At 52.2% G+C, this 21,452-nt stretch overlaps 2 protein-coding genes and 1 long non-coding RNA gene across 7 annotated transcripts; 2 read left to right on the top strand and 1 right to left on the bottom strand.

Annotated features, from left to right (window-relative positions):
• Window positions 1-65: 65 nt before the first annotated feature.
• On the bottom strand, window positions 66-19,402 carry GAS2L2 (growth arrest specific 2 like 2). Of its 5 annotated transcripts, XM_082439987.1 has the most exons (8): window positions 18,728-19,402; window positions 18,410-18,538; window positions 7,150-7,363; window positions 5,534-5,778; window positions 4,574-4,681; window positions 3,365-3,461; window positions 2,510-2,762; window positions 66-1,948 (listed from the first exon to the last, which is right to left on the bottom strand). In XM_082439987.1, exons 3-8 carry the CDS (start codon window positions 7,160-7,162, stop codon window positions 394-396), a joined length of 2,271 nt encoding a protein of 756 aa, XP_082296113.1. In that variant the 5' UTR covers window positions 7,163-7,363; window positions 18,410-18,538; window positions 18,728-19,402; the 3' UTR covers window positions 66-393. The 5 variants fall into 5 exon arrangements, with proteins under 5 accessions (XP_082296113.1, XP_082296111.1, XP_082296112.1 ...); XM_082439985.1 differs by having other exon boundaries at window positions 18,410-19,402; XM_082439986.1 differs by lacking the exon at window positions 18,410-18,538.
• Window positions 5,768-6,387, top strand: LOC309649786. Its single transcript, XR_014257291.1, has 2 exons — window positions 5,768-5,859; window positions 6,066-6,387. It is a non-coding gene; the product is annotated as an uncharacterized lncRNA (long non-coding RNA).
• Window positions 18,440-21,369, top strand: LOC309651232 (uncharacterized protein C17orf50 homolog; the record flags this gene model as incomplete). The annotated part of the gene is made up of 3 exons (XM_082443673.1): window positions 18,440-18,451; window positions 19,398-19,990; window positions 20,382-21,369. The coding sequence occupies 3 exons, from the start codon at window positions 18,440-18,442 to the stop codon at window positions 20,647-20,649; spliced, it is 873 nt and encodes a 290-aa protein (XP_082299799.1). The 3' UTR covers window positions 20,650-21,369.
• Between the last annotated feature and the right edge of the window lie 83 nt (window positions 21,370-21,452).

The raw sequence follows: 21,452 nt of genomic DNA, 5'->3' as shown, positions 1-21,452 counted from the left end.
CAGCGGAAAAATGCTGCTTCGCCCTCCTGCGCTGGGGTAGAGTGAAGGACTCAAGAGCTGGGGGCTCAGGGACAGACCCACTCATGTTTAATAACGTATAAGAGCTGTGGAAATGGGCATGGCCGGAGGACAGAGCACAGGAATTTGGGGAGCTCTTCTGGGAGACAGTAGCCCTACCACCCTGGAACTGGAGTGGGACTCATGGGTTGCCCTTTTGCTCAACCGACCAGATGGAGTCTCTGTTTGTCTTCTAACCTCTCCTGGCCAAGGCCCTGTATTGAGGTGAGGGACCTTCCTTTCTGTTCCTGTATTTGGGAGTGCAATGAATACACGGGCATTTTTTCACTTCCCTCCTCCCCTATACCCACAGGCTCGGGGAGGAGACGCGCCTTCTCACACCCAAGACTCCTCTTCAGGTGAGAGGGGCGCTTGATCCAGCTGCTGAGGCCCCTGGCCCTCCAAAGGCTGGGCGCTGCTCTCCAGTGGTGCAGCTGGCTCCTTCCTCTCCTTTCCTTTCTCCTTCTCCCCTGCCGAGGCTCCGTCCACCAGGGCTGCCCTCCCTCCATTGCTGCCCAGCACTGCTCTCACCAGCCTGCCCCTGGGGGGTGCCTTGGCTGGACCCAGGTGGAGGTAGGTCAACGGCTTGGGGATTCGTGAAGGCTGCTTCTCAGGCCTGTGGTCTCTCCGGGGCCGAATCCTGTGCCTGAGCTTCAGCTTGTAGATGGATGGGACTCTCTGGGGCTTCCGGAGTGTTCTCTTGCCCTTGCCTGGACATGCCTTGGCTTTATCAGAACTGGGGGTGGAGGGTGAAGGTGTGGCGGACTCTGGGGTGGCAGACACAGCAGGGGCTGAGCAGTCCTGCCCCCCTTGAGCTGGGACCTTCGTTGTCCTGGCACCCTTGGCAATTGGGCTTGCTTTTGTCCTCAGCCCGCTCTCTTCGGCTCCCAGTTTCCCTTTTGGGCTTCCTGGGCCTGCACTTACAGCCGGCTTAGGGGAGCCTGTAGGGGCTGCCTTCCAGGCTCCCAGGTCCACCTTAAGGAGGGGTGGGGGGCCCTGAGCCAGTTCTTGGATGACTTTGTCATAAGGACCCCCAGGCTCAGGCCACCGCCCACCCAGACTGGGCACGTAGACTCCACTGCGACGAATGACTCCAGACCCTGTGCCCTGGGGGCAGGCACCCGCCACCTCTAGCAGCTTCATGTTGGCCAAAAACTGCTCCCCAAGGCTGTGGTAGGTGGCTTGCTCCTTGATCCCACCCGCGGGCAGGGGAGTGCACCTCCCCTCCCGGTGCTGTGGGCCCAGGCCCCAGGGCTCTCCGGCCTCTGCTGTCACCTGGACGTCCAGCTTCTGGTCCTCTTGCCTCTCTGCCACACAGCAGTCCCCATGTCTGGACGCAGACAGGTCCCCAATGACGGCCTTTAATGGAATGGGGCCTCTCCCCAGTTCTGTCCTGGGACCTCCACTTGCAGTCCCTGGAAAGCTTCTTCCCGGAGCCAGGGGGCAAGCCGGGGGTAACTGGACCGGGATTTTGGTGGGTCCTTTAACAGGGGATGGAGAATGGACAGATGCTGTCTCCCTAAGCTGGGAGGAAGCACCCTCGGCCTCACCCCGGGGTGGTGGCCTGGGGCCCACAGGCTTGGCTGGGCTGGAGGAACAAGGCAGGGGAGATGGTCCTCCTGCTGGTGTCCCTGTGGTAGTGGCCTCAGGGGCTTGGAGTCCCTGGGAGATGGGGGTCCTGGCACGAGTTCCCCAGCTGTCTGTCTCCTCATGAACCCAAGATGTGGGAGTCCTTCTCCTGGGGAGTTCAGGGGGGCATCTGTCCTCCCTCTTCCCTGAGGAGGTGCACTGTGGGTCTCGGCCCCTGGGAGTGGGTGAGGATTGGGGGCTGAGTGGGCTGTCCCCAGCTGGCAGCTGCCCCCAAGACGGGGCGAGTGACTTCTCCTGGCACCTGAAAGGGAGAATCATAGGTCATCGGCAGGGTTATCTGATCCAGTCCCCTGGCTCTGGGAAGGGATGGCTTTTCCCCAGCCAGAACTCCCAGGGGGTCAGACTTCATGTTGAATGAAGCAGATGCTCCCTCTCCCCCGTGCCTGCCAGAGACTCTTCCTTACAGCAGATACTGTTTAAGCCCATCCTCCTCCATTCCTTGTGTAGCAGATAGAAAGCAGCCTGGTCTGGACCCCAGGTTGCTTCAGATCCCACAACTACAGGTCACCAGTCTTGGGTGGGGAGGGTCTTACTTTCTGCTGTACCATGAAATGGCAGAGGGACCTTGGGTAAGTCTGTTCCCTTTATGGGCCTCAGCCTCCTCATCTGTGAAATGGGATGGTGTATGAAGTAACTAGATGATCCTAAAGGTACTGGGTGCTTTTTTGGTTCTGAACACCTGAGGTCTTGCTGGGATAGGGGCACTGCTGGGAGACCTGCTCCCCTTAACTTGGGGTGGGGTGGCCTCTGAGAATGTGGACTCCAAAGCAGGAAGAGGCCCTGCCCTGTCCCTCCCCAGTACCTTGGGAATGGTGCTGTCTCTCTGAGGATCCCTGCCCCTGCTCTCCGTTCACGGTGGGGTGTAGGGGAGGAGGCGGCAGGGGGCCTCAGCTTTCGACCTGAAGAAGTATATGTCTTCCAGTCCACGGAGGGCAGGGGGCTCTGGGAGCGGCTGATGGTCATTGTAGGCTGGGGCTGCGAGGGCCCATCCTCCACCCTCACTTCATGCTGCACCGGTGGGACAGGGGGCTTCAGGAAGCTGCCCGTCTTGTGTGCTACCAACACAGCCCCCCAGAGTGAGGAGAGGAGGAAAGGGTTAAACTCCTGCTGATGGGGTCCACCGTTCCCTCCCCCAGCTGTCCCACACCCTGAATCCTGCATTAGAGACAGTGGGACCTACTGTGACAGTGACAGCACCAGAATTTCCTCATGGGAGGGGTTTAGGGGATGAAATCTGGTCAGAGGGCCTGGCTGGGGGACTTGTTTAAAGCTGCAAGCCCACATCTTTTACTTAGATTGCATGCTTATTTGGGGTAGCTTGAGGTGCTGATGGAGATTACGGGAAGACTACAGACCCTTCCAAGTCATGCTTGGTGCCTCCATCAGAGCCAGACCTAAGCCATGCCCACATGCACCCATGACCAAATGCTGATTCTCTGTGTGTTTGGCGCCATCCTGTGGCTCAAGTTGGTACTGCACTGTGGCTGGCCCGCTTTCCCCCTAGAGCTGAGAGGCCACCCACACCTGTACCTTCTACAGTATCTTCCTTCCTCCATCCCCTGCACACCTCTTGCCCCTGGAGATCAGGCCTACCTCCTGCGTGTGCTTCCGGCCTCCCGACCCGGAGTCGTAGGGAAGGGACTCTCAGGGGACTTACAGAGGGATGTGCACCGGCAGGGGTCATGTTTGTCCAGATAGTGACCGAGTGTGTCCCAGCCGCCCCCAACACGCACCATCACGTGGTTCCGGAGGATCTGCAGGGGGCAAGGGTGAGGCGGAGGGCAGGGTGAGGGCGTCCCCTCTCCATGGACCAGCCTGCAGGCCTTCAGCCCTTGCTCCCATCCACGTACACACGCACACATGTGTAGTTGGGAGCGTGCCTATGTTGCAGCCTGAGTCCCCTCCAGGACTGGCATCAGATAACACATGTTGTCAAGGGTGGAGGCCAAGCTGACAAGCAGCAAGTTGCCCCACGGCGAGACAAGGGATCTCCCAAGCACTGTGTAGTCTACCTCCCGACTCCCTCCTCTCCCTTCGCTGGGAAACGGTTGACACCTGCACACGTTTGTATCAGAAACGGGGGTGCTGACTTTGCTCTCCTGGTGTGTGTGTTAAAGGACCCTCAGGAGTCCTGGCCTGACTCCATTCCAGGTCACGTAGCCTCTCCAGGTCTCCACTTCCTTAGTGGAAACGTGGCGCCACAATCCATCCCCACCTACTTCACAGAGCTCTTGGCTCAGGCTCTGGGTGAGGGCCCAGGGAGCTGGCTCTGCCCCCAGGTGTGGCCCGGCCCAAGGAGAAGGCTTAGCTGTACCCCTGAGCCGCTGGCCACACCCCCCAGGTGCAGACTGTTTCTGGCCAGGTGGCCAGGCATGGGGCAGGGTGGAGGGGGTGGGGAGTGGGGAGTAGTGGGAGGCACAGTTCAGACTTGTACTGCCACTCAGAAGGCACCAATCTGGGCATGTGAGCCGTGGACCGCGGGGTCTATGTGGCTGGGCCATGCAGGGAACACAAACTGGGCGGGGTCTCAGGCCCCTTGCTGTGACCAAGCCTGTGGGTGGAAAAGTGGGAGTACGCTTTATCCTCACTTCTGACTGGGGAGACCCCCTTCTGAACTAAGGTGGAGGCAGATGGGGGGGGGGGTTCTGGTTCTGGCTGCCCTCATGGGAGGAGGGGACATGCTTGCCAACTTTGGCAGGAATCTTCTGGAATTCTCCAAGGGAGCGAAGGAAAGCCCCAAGGCCTGATAACTGGGGATGAATGGTGATTTCCCGTCCTTGCCTTCAGGCCTGGGCCAAGTCCCACGGAAGGAAACCTGATTCTGCCGACCCCAGAGAGGGCCCTCCACCCCCGACCTGGGACTTACCCGGATGAAGATGAGGGTGTTGGAGTCTCCCACGCAGTACTTCCCCTCGGACACCTTGACCATGGAGAACTGAACCGGGCACGTGCAGCGGCTCACCAGGCTCTGAACCTGCGGGCAGTGGGCAATGGGTTCAGCCCTCCCCTCTGCCCAGGTAGCCAAGCTCCCCCTGCACGCTGGGTCAAGCCCAACGGGCGGTCTGCCTGCCCCCCAGCCCCAAGGCTTCTGCTGAGTCAGGGCTGGGGGCTGAGAAGCAAGTAGAGAAGACTTTTAATGGCTCAACGAGAACAAGACCTTGAGTGGCCACCTACGGCCCAGCACCCTCGTGAGTCAGCTGACAGAGGCCGCGGAGTGTGATGGTTAAGGTGGACCTTGGAACCTGACAGGTTTGGGTGGGAATCCTGCCTCCACCGCACTATAGGCCTTGGGCAAGGTAAGAAACCCCCCTGAGCTCGATTCCTTGGTGGTAGAAGTGATTCCTAGTCACAGTCAGAGCTAACTCCCAGGACAGGACGCTCTGTGCCAGACACCGGCTGAGCGCTTCACGTGCGCTGGCTCATGTAACAGCCAGCACGGTGGTGGAAGGTAGGCACGGTTACATCCCCACAGTGCAGATAAGGGAACTGAGGCACAGAGAGGGCAAATAATTTGCCCAAAGTCACACGGCTGCAAAGCAGTGGAACTAAGACTTAAACCAAGCAGTCAGAAAAGGTGCTGAAGTCTGCGTTCTTAACAACCGTCCCACGGGGTTTAAACGAGAGAGGCGTGGGGTGCTGGATTCATAAAGAAAACGATGAGGGTCGAGGCTCAAAGAGGACACGACTTACTAACAACCACGCGGTGAGAGTGTCGAGGAGGGACTGGAGCTGAAGAAGGGGGTGGCTCAGAGGGGCCAGATTCGGAGGGGGAGAGGGAGGCGGGGCGAAGGAAGGCGGGGCCGAGGGGCGTGTCCGGAGCCCTCACCAATTGGTCCAGGTTGCGGAAGTGGCAGGGCGGGCGCGTGGGGGGCTCGGGCGGCGGCGGGGGGTCGGGCGCGGGCAGGGCCAGCTCCAGCCGCAGCTCCTCGTCGATCTCCTCCTCCAGCCGCACCAGGGTGGGCGCCGCGACGCCGAAGCGCTGGGCCCGGCGGCCCAGCTCCAGCAGGCACAGCACCACGTTCTTCACGTTCTTGCGCAGCACCAGGTCGTCCGTCTCGAACATCAGCACCTCTGGCCGGGGCGGGAGAGGGGAGAGGAGGGTAGGCAGCCTGAGATCCCCGCCGACCTGCCTGGAGCAAGCAAGCGGAACAGGTGGGAGAGCCTTGGGGGATGGGGGTTTTCGTCTTAGGTTCTTGGCGGCAAGCCAGCCCCTAGGAGGGTCTGGACAGAATTGCTCAGGTACTGAGTGCAAGACGAGGTGGCTGCCTTATGGGCTGGGGGTGGGGGGGGGGAAGAGGGGAAACAGTCAAGCGAAGCAGCCTAACTCCACCTGCCCTTCTCCCCGCTCTGTTTGCCAGGATGAGTCCAGGAGCAAGAAGCAGTCTGTTCTGCTTCCCATCCACGCCTCTCACCTCCAGTAACCACCAGGCACCCCAGACTCAACTCCCAGCCCACACACAACCAGGCTGGGGTGAGTACAGGCTCTGGAGCCTGACTGCCAGCTTTGGAATCCTGACGCTCCCACCCACCGGATGTATGACCTTGGGCTAGTCCCAGCTTCAGTCTCCTCTTCTGTAAAACGGGAAAGTAGTCTGTTTCATGGGGTTGTTGTAGGGATAGTTATGTGTTTGCAGGCAATGTCTGGCACGTGGTAAGTGCCCGATAAAACACTAGCCTTTATCAGCCCTCCAGTCCTGTGCCATATTGTGTTGCCACCGGCCGGTAGGCCAGGCCTGACCCCTCCCTCTGCCACACCCACACTGCCTTTGGTCTGAAGGATGGTGCAGCGTCCAGCTTCATCCCCGCTGCTGGGTCCAAGGCCAAGGAGATGAGGGAGCCTGATATCAGTCCTAGAGTCTTGGAAGCCGCAAACACGACTGGCCCCTCCCTAACATCCACTTGCCTCCTCCCCGTCCCCTCCCCACCCCACTGTAGCCCAAACACACGCCTTCTTTGTGCCCCCCTGCCTAGAACTCCCTGTCCCCCAAACTTCTTTTTATTCCCCAAGACTCAGCTCAAATCTCCATCCACTATATGGTCTTTCCAGGCCCATCAGGTGGCTGTTTCTGCCTCTGTCTCCCCAGCACAGATGCCTCTACTTGAGCTTCTACCACGATGGGCTGTAATTTATGCATCTTCTCAGCTGTCTCTCTTCCTGGGCCACAAACTTCTTGGCACTGGTTCTCAGCCCTCTCAGCGCTTGGTGCCCAGCACAACGCTCTACCCAAAGGAGATAGGTGCTCGAATCATCCAATCAACACATTTATTTATTGGGGATTTCCTATGAGATTGGGAAACTGAGGCATGAAAAGGAATGAGCTGGCCCAAGGCAAATCTGGAAGGAGGACCATGGTTCCTGACCCCTGATGCAGCCTGAGCCTCAGAGAGGAGATTGACGCCTGGCAAGATAAGGGTCTGGGGAGGGGGGCCCAGGGTGCTTACCTTGGATACCCATCTCCTTGCGGCACCATTGGATGAAGTTGGAGATGTTGTCCCGGGCCTGGAAGGTGCCTGGCTGGGCGGCCCCATTGCAGGAAACCCCGGCCCGGGGCAGGGGAATCCTTTGGGCTCGGGCAGGTGCCTCAGCCAGGAAGACCAGGGCGGCCTCAGTGACGGCGTTGGCATGCTGGCACAGCACCAGGCCCGTCTCCAGCACCTGCAGGAAGTTGGCTGCGTCAATGTCCAGCCCGTAGAGATCCCGAAGCCACTCGGCCAGGTCCTCCTTCATGGCTTCCAGGTACTGCTCACTGGACTTAAAGGGCCGGACGCTGCGCACCGGAGGCCTCGGGGTCCCAGGCCTCCTCCTGCCAGCCCCAGGCTGGGACATGGCTGGACCACCAGCCGGGGAAGGGGCGGGTGCCTCCTCTCTCCCACAGCTGTGTCTTCACTCCTACCACCTGCTGGGTCTTGGCTGGTTCTCCCTGACTCAGGGGCTCCCCTTGTCCTCTCGGAGCCCAGGACAGCTCTGCTACTTGCTGCTGGCTTCAGCCACTGTCACTGCCGCCACTGGGCTGGGCCAGGCCCTCCCCCCCCACCCCATTCCTCAGTCCCTGCCAGAACTTTCCTACTTGGTAGCCCTGCAGCGACCTCGCACCCCAGCTGCCCAGTCCGCTCAGAGGTCGCCACCTCCCAGGACAGGTGGAGGTGAGGACACTCCTTTCCCCTCCCAGGGCTGGACAGGCCGTGCTAGCTGCATCCCACCCGCCACCGCCGGCCTGGAGTCTGGCTGTCGGCCTCTCCACTCTGCTTTCCTCTCCTTGGAGACAGTGACTGCTACAAACACTCCTTGTTAACCCTTCCTGGCATTGCCCGCCCTGGAGCCTGGGGAGCAGAGGAAGGCTGGGGCTGGCTTCTCTCACTTGGTTGACACTGGTGGGGGCTTTTGGGAAATGAGGGAGAGAAGCAGGGCCAGGGCATGCCATGCCCCTTGGTGTTTAGTGAGCACCATAGGACAGGGATGAAATAGATGCAGCGATAGAGTCCATACACATGAGTTTGGCCTTGGACCCTTTCCTGAAGCCCTCTGTGACCTTCATATACTGCCTAGCCTCTCTGTGCCTTAGTTGCCTCAATTATAAAATGGGAATAATAATATCTACCTCTCCAGGGTGTTGTGAAGAATTAGAGGAATCGTGAATATGGAAAGTATCAGACTATTAAGACTGGGGGGGTCCCAGCTCTCCCTGATTCTCCCAGCAGCCTCGTTTGTGCACCATGCTCCCTACTTGCTCTGGAGAACCAGCTCCACCCCTCCCACTCTACCCACGTGATTCCTCCAGAGTGGGCTGTCAATCATAGTACCTCACCCCATGGCCACAGCAATGCAATCATTCAACAAATATTTCCTGAGTACCTACTGTGTGCCACGCACTATTATAGCCCTGAGGGTGTAGCTATAAATGAAGTCCCTGACCTCATGGAGGCTGCTTATATGTTGGTGGGTGTTGGATGACAGATAACAAACTTACAAGTCTATAGTAAGTCAGATGGTGATAAATACCAGGGAGAAAACTAAAGGACTAAAGGAGAAGGGGGGAGGTATTTTCTATAAGGTGGTCAGGAAAGGCCTCACTGATATGGTGATGATTGAGCAGGGACCAAAGAGAAGTGAGGAAGCATATCTTCGGGAAGGGTACTCGGGCAGAGGGAACAGCCAGTGCAAAAGCTCCAAGCAGGGGAATTTCTCAGCGGTCCAGTGGTTAGGACTCAGCACTTTCACTGCCGTGGCCTGGGTTCAATCCCTGGTTGGGGAACTAAAATCCCGCAAGCCATGTGGCTCAGCCAAAAAAAAAAAAAAACTCTAGGCAGGGGGATGGTTAGCATATCCCAGGAATAGCAATGACAGGTAGACTCTGAGGAAGAGAGGAAATGGGGTCTCAGATTATGCAGGGCTTTTCTTTACCTTTTGGAAGGTAATTTTCTTTCAATTTCTTTCTTTCTTTCGTTCTTTCTCTCTCTCTCTTTCTTTCTTTCTCTCTCTCTTTCCTGTCCTTCCTTCCTTCCTTCCTCCCTTCCTTCCACTGCATCGAGTCTTAGTTGCAGCATGTGGGATCTTCGTTGTGGCATGAGAACTCTTAGTTGCAGCATTAATGTGGGATCTAGCTCCCCAACCAGGGATCGAACCCGGGACCCCTGCATTGGGAGTGCAGAGTCTTAACCACTGGACCACCAGGGAAGTTCCTCAATTACCTTTTAAAGGCATCAAGATGATGATTGTTGTACCCATTTTATGGATGAGGAAACAAGAAAACTGAAGCTGGCAGGAGGCCTGAGTTCCTCAGTGTAATGAACCTCTCCATAGGGCTGCTTGAGTGTCCTCAAGACGTGGCAGCTGGCTTTCTCTAGAGTGAGAGAGCAAGACAGAAGCCACAGGGTCTTTTATTACCTAGCCTTGAAAGTCACACTCTGTCATTTCCACAATATCCTATCAATTACCCAGGTTGGCCTTATTTCATGTGGGAAGGGTCTACATAAGAGTGTGAATACCAGGAGACAAGGGTCATTGGGAGCCATTCTAGAGACTGGTTACCCCAATACAGAGGAGCTATTTCTTTTCCATTCTTGCTAATAAAATCCTATTTTCAGGTATTAGGTAGGGCTTTCTTGAAATTAGGGAAGATGAGCCCAGCCCCAGAGAGAGAACCTGACTTCCAATTGTCAAGTCTTCCAGCCATTCTGTGAGCTCTATTTTTTTTTCCTTAAATTAGCCAGAGTAAGCTTTTGAATTTTGCAATCAGGAACCAAGGTGGTTGGGACTTCCCTGGTGCTGCAGTGTTTAAGAATCTGCCTGCCAATGCAGGGGACACGGGTTCGAGCCCTGGTCCAGGACCATCCCACATGCCGCGGAGCAACTAAGCCCATGTGCCACAGTTGCTGAGCCTGCGCCCTAGAGCCCACGAGCCACAACTACTGAGCCCACATGCCACAACTACTGACGCCCGCATGCCTAGAGCCCGTGCTCCGCAACAAGAGAAGCCACCACAATGAGAAGCCCACGCACTGCATTGAAGAGTAACCCCTGCTCACTGCACCTAGAGAAAGCCTGTGCTCAGCAACGAAGACCCAACGCAGCCAAAAACATTAATTAATTAATTTAAAAAAATAAGTAGGAGCCTGAACCAAGATGGCAGAGTAGAAGGATGTGCTCTCACTCCCTCTTGTGAGAACACCAGAATCACAACTAACTGCTGAACAATCATCGACAGGAAGACACTGGAACTCACCAAAAAAGTTACCCCACATCCAAAGACAAAGGAGAAGCCGCAATGAGACGGTAGGAGGGGCGCAATCACAATAAAATCAAATCCCGTAACTGCTGGGTGGGTGACTCACAAACTGGAGAACACTTATACCACAGAAGTCCACCCACTGGAGTGAAGGTTCTGAGCCCCACATCAGGCTTCCAAACCTGGGGGTCCGGCAATGGGAGGAGGAATTCCTAGAGAATCAGACTTTGAAGCCTAGGGGGATTTGATTGCAGGACTCTGACAGGACTGGGGGAAACAGAGACTCCACTCTTGGAGGGCACACACAAAGTAGTGTGCGCATCGGGACCCAGGGGAAGGAGCAGTGACCCCAGGGGAGACTGAACTAGACCTACCTGCTAGTGTTGGAGGGTCTCCTGCAGAGGTGGTGGGTGGCTGTGGCTCACCATGAGGACAAGGACACTGGCAGCAGAAGTTCTGGGAAGTACTCCTTGGCGTGAGCCCTCCCAGAGTCTCCCATTAGCCCCACCAAAGAGCCGGCAGGCTCCAGTGTTGGGTCGCCTCAGGCCAAACAACCAACAGAGAGGGAACTCAGTCCCACCCATCAGCAGTCAAGCGGATTAAAGTTTTACTGAGCTCTGCCCACCAGAGCAACAGCCAGCTCTACCCACCACCAGTCCCATCAGGAAACTTGCACAAGCCTCTTAGATAGCCTCATCCACCAGAGGGCAGATAGCAGAAGCAAGAAGAACTGCAGTCCTGCAGCCCGTGGAACAAAAAACACATTCACAGAAAGATAGACAAGATGAAAAGGCAGAGGGCTATGTACCAGATGAAGGAACAAGATAAAACCCCAGAAAAACAACTAAATGAAGTGGAGATAGGCAACCTTCCAGAAAAAGAATTCAGAATAATGATAGTGAAGATGATCCAGGACCTTGGAAAAAGAATGGAGGCAAAGATCAAGAAGATGCAAGAAATGTTTAACAAAGACCTAGAAAAATTAAAGAACAAACAGAGATGAACAATACAATAACTGAAATGAAAAATACACTAGAAGGAATCAATAGCAGAATAACTGAGGCAGAAGAAAGGATAAGTGACCTGGAAGACAGAATGGTGGAATTCACTGCTGCTGAACAGAATAAAGAAAAAAGAATGAAAAGAAATGAAGACAGCCTAAAAGACCTCTGGGACAACATTAAACACAACAACACTCGCATTATACAGGTCCCAGAAGGAGAAGAGAGAGAGAAAGGACCAGAGAAAATATTTGAAGAGATTATAGTCAAAAACTTCCCTAACATGGGAAAGGAAATAGCCACCCAAGTCCAGGAAGCGCAGAGAGTCCCATACAGGATAAACCCAAGGAGAAACACGCTGAGACACATAATAATCAAATTGGCAAAAACTAAAGACAAAGAAAAATTATTGAAAGCAGCAAGGGAAAAATGACAACATACAAGGGAACTCCCATAAAGTTAACAGCTGATTTCTCAGCAGAAACTCTACAAGCCAGAAGGGAGTGGCATGATATACTTAAAGTAATGAAAGGGAAGAACGTACAACCAAGATTACTCTACCCGGCAAGGATCTCATTCAGATTCGATGGAGAAATCAAAAGCTTTACAGACAAGCAAAAGCTAAGAGAATTCAGCACCACCAAACCAGCTCTACAACAAATGCTAAAGGAACTTCTCTAAGTGGGAAACACAAGAGAAGAAAAGGACCTACAAAAACAAACTGAAAACAATTAAGAAAATGGTCATAGGAACGTACATATCGACAATTATCTTAAACATGAATGGATGAAATGCTCCAACCAAAAGACACAGGCTTGCTGAATGGATACAAAAACAAGACCCATATATATGCTGTCTACAAGAGACCCACTTCAGACCTAGGGACACATACAGACTGAAAGTGAGGGGATGGAAAAAGATATTCCATGCAAATGGAAATCAAAAGAAAGCTGGAGTAGCAATACTCATATCAGATAAAATAGACTTTAAAATAAAGAATGTTACAAGAGACAAGGAAGGACACCACATAATGATCAAGGGATCAATCCAAGAAGAAGATATAACAATTATAAATATATATGCATCCAACATAGGAGCACCTCAATACATCAGGCAACTGCTAACAACTATAAAAGAGGAAATTGACAGGAACACAATAATAGTGGGGGACTTTAACACCTCACTTACACCAATGGACAGGTCATCCAAAATGAAAATAAATAAGGAAACAGAAGCTTTAAATGACACAATAGACCAGATAGATTTAATTGGTATTTATAGGACATTCCATCCAAAAACAGCAGATTACACTTTCTTCTCAAGTGCGCACGGAACATTCTCCAGGATAGATCACATCTTGGGTCACAAATCAAGCCTCAGTAAATGTAAGAAAATTGAAATCATATCAAGCATCGTTTCTGACCACAACGCTATGAGATTAGAAATGAATTACAGGGAAAAAAACGTAAAAAACACAAACACATGGAGGCTAAACAATACATTACTAAATAACCAAGAGATCACTGAAGAAATCAGAGGAAATAAAAAAATACCTAGAGACAAATGACAATGAAAACACGACGATCCAAAACCTATGGGATGCAGCAAAAGCAGTTCTAAGAGAGAAGTTTATAGCTATACAAGCCTACCTCAAGAAACAAGAAAAGTCTCAAACAATCTAACCTTACACCTAAAGGAAATAGAGAAATAAGAACAGACAAAACCCAAAATTAGCAAAAGGAAAGAAATCATAAAGATCAGAGCAGAAATAAATGAAATAGAAACAAACAAAGAAAACAATAGCAAAGATCAATAAAACTAAAAGCTGGTTCTTTGAGAAGATAAACAAAATTGATAAACCATTAGCCAGACTCATCAAGAAAAAGAGGGAGAGAACTCAAGTCAATAAAATTAAAAATGAAAAAGGAGAAGTTACAACAGACACCGCAGAAATACAAAGCATCCTAAGAGACTACTACAAGCAACTCTATGCCAATAAAATGGACAACCTGGAAGAAATGGACAAATTCTTAGAAAGGTATAACCTTCCAAGACTGAACCAGGAAGAAACAGAAAATATGAACAGACCAATCACAAGTAATGAAATTGAAACTGTGATTAAAAATCTTCCAACAAACAAAAGTCCAGGACCAGATGGCTTCACAGGTGAATTCTATCCAACATTTAGAGAAGAGCTAACACCCATCCTTCTCAACCTCTTCCAAAAAATTGCAGAGGAAGGAACACTCCCAAACTCATTCTAAGAGGCCACCATCACCCTGATACCAAAACCAGACAAAGATACTACAAAAAAAGAAAATTACAGACCAATATCACTGATGAATATAGATGCAAAAATCCTCAACAAAATACTAGCAAACAGAATCCAACAACCCATTAAAAGGATCACACACCATGATCAAGTGGGATTAATCCCAGGGATGCAAGGATTCTTCAATATATGCAAATCAATCAATGTGATACACCATATTAACAAATTGAAGAAGAAAAACCATGTGATCATCTCAATAGATGCAGAAAAAGCTTTTTGACAAAATTCAACACCCATTTATGATAAAAACTCTCCAGAAAGTGGGCATAGGGGGAACGTACCTCAACATAATAAAGGCCATATATGACAAACCCAAAGCAAACATCATTCTCAATGGTGAAAAACTGAAAGCATTTCCTCTAAGATCAGGAACAAGACAAGGATGTCCACTCTCACCACTATTATTCAACATAGTTTTGGAAGTCTTAGCCACGGCAATCAGAGAAGTAAAAGAAATAAAAGGAATACAAATCAGAAAAGCAGAAATAAAACTGTCACTGTTTGCAGATGACATGATACTATACACAGAGAATCCTAAAGATGCCACCAGAAAACTACTAGAGCTAATCAATGAATTTGGTAAAGTTGCAGGATACAAAATTAATGCACAGAAATCTCTTGCATTCCTATATACTAATGATGAAAAATCTGAAAGAGAAATTAAGGAAACACTCCCATTTACCACTGCAACAAAAAGAATAAAATACCTAGGAATAAACCTACCTAGGGAGACAAAAGACCTGTATGCAGAAAACTATAAGACACTGATGAAAGAAATTAAAGATGACATCAACAGATGGAGAGATATACCATGTTCTTGGATTGGAAGAATCAATATTGTGAAAATGACTATACTACCCAAAGCAATCTACAGATTCAGTGCAATCCCTATCAAATTACCAATGGCATTTTTTACAGAGCTAGAACAAAAAATCTTAAAATTTGTATGGAGACACAAAAGACCCCGAATAGCCAAAGCAGTCTTGAGGGAAAAAAAGCAGAGCTGGAGGAATCAGACTCCCTGACTTCAGACTATACTACAAAGCTACAGTAATCAAGACAATATGGGACTGGCACAAAAGCAGAAATATAGATCAATGGAACAAGATAGAAAGCCCAGAGATAAACCCACGCACCTATGGTCAGCTAATCTATGACAAAGGAGGCAAAGATATACAATGGAGAAAAGACAGTCTCTTCAATACGTGGTGCTGGGAAAACTGGACAGCTACATGTAAAAGAATGAAATTAGAACATTCCCTAACACCATACACAAAAATAAACTCAAAATGGATTCGAGACCTAAATGTAAGACTGGACACTATAAAACTCTTAGAGGAAAACATAGGAAGAACACTCTTTGACATAAATCACAGCAAGATCTTTTTTGATCCACCTCCTGGAGTAATGGAAATAAAAACAAAAATAAACAAATGGGACCTAATGAAACTTCAAAGCTTTTGCACAGCAAAGGAAACCATAAACAAGACGAAAAGACAACCCTCAGAATGGGAGAAAATATTTGCAAATGAATCAACGGACAAAGGATTAATCTCCAAAATATATAAACAGCTCGTGCAGCTCAATATTAAAAAAACAAACAACCCAGTCCAAAAATGGGCAGAAGAGCTAAATAGACATTTCTCCAAAGAAGACATACAGATGGCCAAGAAGCACATGAAAAGCTGCTCAACATCACTAAATATTAGAGAAATGCAAATGAAAACTACAATGAGGTATCACCTCACACCAGTTAGAATGGGCATCATCAGAAAATCTACAAACGACAAATGCTGGAGAGGGTGTGGAGAAAAGGGAACCCTCTTGCACTGTTGGTGGGAATGTAAATTGATACAGCCACTATGGAGAACAGTATGGAGGTTCCTTAAAAAGCTAAAAATAGAATTACCATATGATCCAGCAATCCCACTACTGGGCATATACCCAGAAAAAACCATAATTCAAAAAGACACATGCACCCCAATATTCATTGCAACACTATTTACAGTAGCTAGGTCATGGAAGCAACCTAAATGCCCATCAACAGACGAATGGATAAAGAAGATGTGGTACATATATACAATAGAATATTACTCAGCCATAAAAAGGAACGAAATTGGGTCATTTGTTGAGATGTGGATGGATCTAGAGACTGCCATACAGAGTGAAGTAAGTCAGAAAGAGAAAAACAAATATCGTATATTAACACATATATGTGGAACCTAGAAAAATGGTACAGATGAACCGGTTTGCAGGGCAGAAATTGAGACACAGATGTAGAGAACAAACGTATGGACACCAAGGGGGGAAAGCGGCACGGGCTGGGGGTGGTGGTGTGATGAACTGGCTGATTGGGATTGACATGTATACACTGATGTGTATAAAATTGATGACTAATAAGAACCTGCTGTATAAAAAAAATAAAATTCAAAAAAAAAGTAATGTGCATGCTACCACATTATTAAAAAAAAAAAAAAAGAGCGAAGGTGGCTATAGGCTCTTTTAATAAATGTAAGGAGAATGGGATTTTTGGGGGCAGACAATTCTGCATGGGTCTTTCCTATTTTTGCATGTCTTGCAAGCAGAGGTACTGACTTTTCAAGGGTGTTTATATAGTGAACAACCTTGGAAGTAGAGATAGTGTCTTTTTCTGGAGCAAAGAAGAGGTTTGGTTACTGCGCAGTATAAAAGATTAGGGTTCCCTAAGCTCAGGGTTCCTCTTATAATGCAAATGACTGCATATGCAGGTATTCCCTGGCACCCATCCCTATAGCACCCATGGGACAGTGGGCCAAGAGGAGATGACACAGGTATGTATGCTTATGCGGCTGTGCCTTGAGTAATGAGGTTCTTTATCTCCAACCCAGGAGTCTCATGTTTTTTTGGCAGCACCCATGAAAGTACAGCAGGCTAACTTGCAAGTAGGGTAAAATTTTAGACTCTTTACAGTTCTTGACAGTGTTGTCCCCATGAGATTCCTGGGGACTGGTCTGCTCTCTTTGTTCTACCTCCCACCAAACTGGCTCCACCAAACGAGGAGATGCCTGAAGGAAGAGACCCCATCCCCCCGCTTCAGACCTGGATGGAGGACCATATCATGTTCCCCTATCAGACTGGTATCTCCTTGACTCCAGCAACTGTATCCCATCAGACTGAGACTCTTCAGATCTGGGTTTGCATCCTCTGCTCCTCTCCATACCCCTGACTCTGCCAACACACCCCACTGTCAGGCCAGGAAAAGAAGGAGTCTCCCAAGTTTCTATGATTTTATTCCCTTCCCCAGCCCCAGCTCTCTCACACACATACAGAACATCCAGGAGCTACACCCAGCTCTTGCCCGAGTTCTGCTTCCTACAGGACTTCACACCATGTCCTCTGCTCCTTGGAGCTAAAGCAATGTGCTGGAAGTCGGTGGGGTGGGGAGCAAGGGTGAGGAAGGACAGGGATAGAACAGAAAGAGAAAATAGTGATGCAAATAAACAAAATGCTTTAAGCGTTTTCTGTGGGCCAGGTGAAGTCTGGTACTGCACTGCCATCTCTGACTTACAGATAAAGAGACTGAGGGTCAGAAAGATAATATGCTAAAGCTCAGAGAGATAATATGCTAATAGCTTTTATGTTTATGTGGTAGAGCTGGGATTTGACCCCAGTCTATTGGGGGCCAAAGTTGCTCTCTATCCCCTTTAATACCTTCCCAAGAGAAAAGGTACTGTTTGGGGGTGCTTTTGGAAGCTCTAGAAAAGGCAACTATTCTGGGGTGGAACCCTATGGGCAGGTGGGGTTCTAGCCCCGCCCCCTCATAATCCAACAGAGGCCCTAAAGACCAGACCAAGTTCTGTGGGAACTCCCTCTCATCCCAGTGCCTGATGAAGGGAAGAGAGCAGCACAGCTTTGGGAAGAATGGATAAACACGGTGAGTGGGGCCGGAGGACAGGGTCTCTTGACTCCAGGGTGGACCAATCAACCCATCACCATGGCAACCCCAGAGTAGAAGCCCAACCTTTTCTCAGTTACCCATCCATGTACAAGCCCTCTTCTCTCTCTTTCCTGAATATTCTTGACATCTGCTCTCTCATCTTCACCTGCTGCTCTTCGGATCTTTGTCTTCTCTGGCCTGGACCACTGCAATGACTCCTAAGTAGGTCTCTCTCTGTCTCCTTCTGTCAGAGGGAACATCCTAAAGGATGGCTCTGAGCACATCCCTGTGTCAAAACGTTCAGTGGCTCCCCACTGCTGAAGGACAAAGTCCAAACTCCATAGTCTGGCCCCCCAAATCCCAACCTTCCTTTCCAATTCCTCATCCTCCCCAAATGTTCCCAGCACCCCTTTCTGGCTGTGCACTACGTCTGGCCTTTCACAACCAGAAGGCTCCTTCATGTGTTTTCCTAAATAAAAGTACAGTGGACCTTGGGAATTCCCTGGCAGTCCAGTGGTTAGGACTCTGGGCTTCCACTTCAGGGGACACGGGTTCGATCCCTGGTCGGGGAACTAAGATCCCACATGCTGCGCAGCGTGGCCAAAAAAAAAAAAAAGTACAGTGGATCTTGGTTCTCCACATTTAGCAATACCAAGAACTGGCAGAATCTTTGAAATAACTTTTCTTGAAATTCAGAGGCCCCTCTGTTACCTACCATGTCACCTACCTGAGAGGGTCGGGAAGATGAAGGGGCATGATGTATGAAGAGGTTAGCCCGGTGACTACGTGCAGTTGGTGCTCAGTACATGTGGGCTGGAACACTAGCTTTATTATCATTCCGCTTTGTCTCCAACCTCTTTAAACATGATGGGCAGGGATCAATAGAAAAGTTTCTAGACCTTTCCAGGGCAAACCCCAGGAATTGTGTCTTCCCTGCCCTCCCCCCCCCCCCTTTTTTTCATTACAAGTCTAGCTTCCCAGATCCAGCAGGCAGCAGGGCACATGGTGGGGCTGGGTCAGTGCTGAGTGAGTGGTGGACACCTACCGGCAGAGGTACTTTCACATCAGTCCAGGAACTCCCCGCCTGCCGGGACTGCCGCTTGGGGCTGTGGAGTTTGTGTCCTGAACACCAGCAAGGGGGACAGTTGTGGCTGGAATCCAGCTGGCAGTTCGGGTCAAGCCTAGAAGGAGGAATAGACGCCTTTTCCTAATTGGCTCCCCCCAGGGCAGCCTTTTCCTAATCGGTCTGCCCACGGGCTGGGAGGGCAAGAAAACTTCTATTTAGTCCGCTCAGAAGGGGCACTTTTCCTGTGTTGCTCATCGGAGGCGTCCATTTCTAACAGTGCAGAGGCGCTGTGTGCCCACCTGCCTGCCCCACCCTGCCGCAGGTGTTGCTGGGCTTTCTTAAGGTAAGGCCCACTTTGAAGACAGAAATCCCGTTCCATCCAGAAAACAAAATATAAACCACCTATTAAAATTCCAACCAGTGCACTTAATGTTTATTGACAGCCTGCACAGAGATCAGTCCCCACCCCGGAGCCAATTAGAAGGAAGGTGGAGATGAACCGCCATCTCCGGGTTCGCAAGGCTCATTGCACCTGTTTGTTGATGGCTTCCCGCCGCCCCTGAGCCAGGCGCTTCAAACACACTCGATCTGATACCTGCCTTACAGTAACCCTTGAGATAGGCACTACTTTTTCCCATTTTACAGATAGGGAAACGGAGGTGACAGAAGCGACGTGACTTGCCCCGAGTCTTCAGCTAGGAAGTGCGGGGACCTAGAAAATCAGGCCCTCCTTTGCACGGGAAATCCTGCACACTCTGTAACCCTCTCTTGGAATCCTGCTGGCCCCGGGCATCTCGTGCGCACCGTCCTTCGAACAACTGCCTATTTTTTTTGCGGGGGGCGGGCGGTCGGGCTGTGGGCAACAGTCAGGGTACCAGGGTACCCAGGCCCTTCACTGACCTCCTCCCCGCCCCCCGCCCCCGCAGGCGTGAAGACCCCCTTGTGGAAGAAGGAGCTGGAGCAGCCCGGGACCAGGGAGGCGGAGGCGGAGGCGGAGGCCGCGGAGGAGGGGTCGGAGGAGGACGAGGAGAGGCCGCCGGAGGAGCGCGCGGCCGAGGGCGACGCGGAGGGCGGGGAGGCGGAGGGCGGCGAGGGCCGGGAGCGGGGCTCCGTGTCTTACTATCCGCTGCGCCAGGAGTCCAGCACCCAGCAGGTGGCGCTGCTGCGGCGCGCGGACAGCGGCTTCTGGGGGTGGTTCAGCCCCTTCGCACTGCTCGGCGGCCTGGCCGCTCCAGCCAACAGGTGAGGGCGCGCCGCTCGGCGGGGGCGGGATGCACGGGCGCCAGGGCCCCGGGCGGGAGCGGGCGGCGCGGTGCCCTGAGCGCCCCGGCCCCCGCCCGCAGGAAGCGGATCCCCCCGGAGGAGCCGTGCGTGCTGGAGACGCGGCGGCGGCGGCTGCGCGGCGGGGGCTGCGCGCGCTGCGAGATCCTTTTCTGCAAGAAGTGCGGGAACCTGCACAGCTCGCCGAACTACGTGGCGCACTGCGTTCTGGAGCACCCGGATCTGCGGGAGGCGCGGTCTTCTGGAGGCGCAGGGGCTGCCGTGGGCCTTTGAGCGCCCCCCAATCCCCGGCCTCTGTGGCCCTCCATCCTCGCCTGACTCCAAACTCCCCGCCACCCTCTCCTCTCCCCAGACGCGGAGCGCTCTCCAGCACGTGCCTGAGAGCCGCCTTCCCGGAGCGCCCCCCTCCGAGCAGCCCAGCAGGCGCACCGCTGATGACCGGCCCCACCTGTCATCAATGCGGAGCCCAACATCACCTGGAGCTCCATTCCTCCAACAGCGCCTCCCGAGGGCCCCCGCGCCCGGGTCAGCACGCAGTGCCCACCGCCCACCTGACTCGCGCCCCCTGGTACAGCCTCACGCTCATCTCGGGGGTATTTCACGTCCTTCGGGCCCGGTGAGCAGAGGCGTCGCCTAGAGAGAATAACCCCTCTGGGAAACTTGCCCTTTCCCTCAAATCATTCAATAAAGCCCCTAATCAAAGTGTCAGTGCCTTGAGGTGTGGCGTGGGATAAAGATCAACCCTCCTCCCCTTCCCCCGGGTTCAAGCCAGAGGGAAAAGGGCAGGCGGAGAGCCTCCTCCCTGCAACTCCCCCCGGACGGGGCGGAACAAAGTACTTGCAGCCAAGGGCAGTCAAAGGCCGTTCTCCCCACCGCGCAGAGAAGAAAATGAAGCTGCCGGGCCAGGAATGCCCACTGGCAGCTGAGGGCTGAAGCTGGCCGGACCTTCCTCCCCTCCCGCGGGAAGCCCGGTCTGGCTGAGGTCAGTGTGTGTGCAGAGGAGGCACTGGCAAGTGTGGAGGGGGGAGGACTAGAGATGCAGCCCCAGAAGCCGCTGAGACAGAAGACAGGGAGGCCGGGGCCTTCGCCAGGAATCCCAGCTATTCTCGGCCGGTCAGCGGGAGCTCCTGGAATGCTTCGTGTGTGGCCAGGAGAATGGGGCCATTGTGAGCACGAAGCTCTCCCGGCCTGCAGAGCCCCCAGCGACTGCAGCAGTGCAGACCTCCAGAGAGGCTCCTGTCCTCCCCCTGCCACGCAGGGTCCTTCATCTGGCCTAAGGGATGAGGTGGGCGAAGGATATTTTGATTTTTGAAGAGAGAGGCAGGGCGCCTCTCCCCATCACAGCTACACACACGCACAACTCACTGGTCCCGGCTTTGACCGGAAGAACATGGCTGCGGCCTCCCTGGCATCCATACCCACC

This window comes from Balaenoptera physalus, assembly GCF_965194825.1.
Source record: "Balaenoptera physalus genome assembly, chromosome: 20".
NCBI classification, from domain to species: Eukaryota; Metazoa; Chordata; class Mammalia; order Artiodactyla; family Balaenopteridae; genus Balaenoptera; species Balaenoptera physalus.
This window is presented reverse-complemented; position numbering and strand designations above follow the sequence as displayed.

What these genes read in the sequence shown, in the direction of transcription:
- GAS2L2 (XM_082439984.1), bottom strand. Translation starts at nt 7,534, where the DNA reads ATGTCCCAGCCTGGGGCTGGCAGGAGGAGGCCTGGGACCCCGAGGCCT. An exon ending in ACACCCTCATCTTCATCCGG is followed by an intron (nt 3,462 to 4,573) that starts GTAAGTCCCAGG and finishes TGCCCCCTGCAG; the next exon opens with ATCCTCCGGAACCACGTGAT. An exon ending in GAGACAGCACCATTCCCAAG is followed by an intron (nt 1,949 to 2,509) that starts GTACTGGGGAGG and finishes TCTCCCTTTCAG; the next exon opens with GTGCCAGGAGAAGTCACTCG.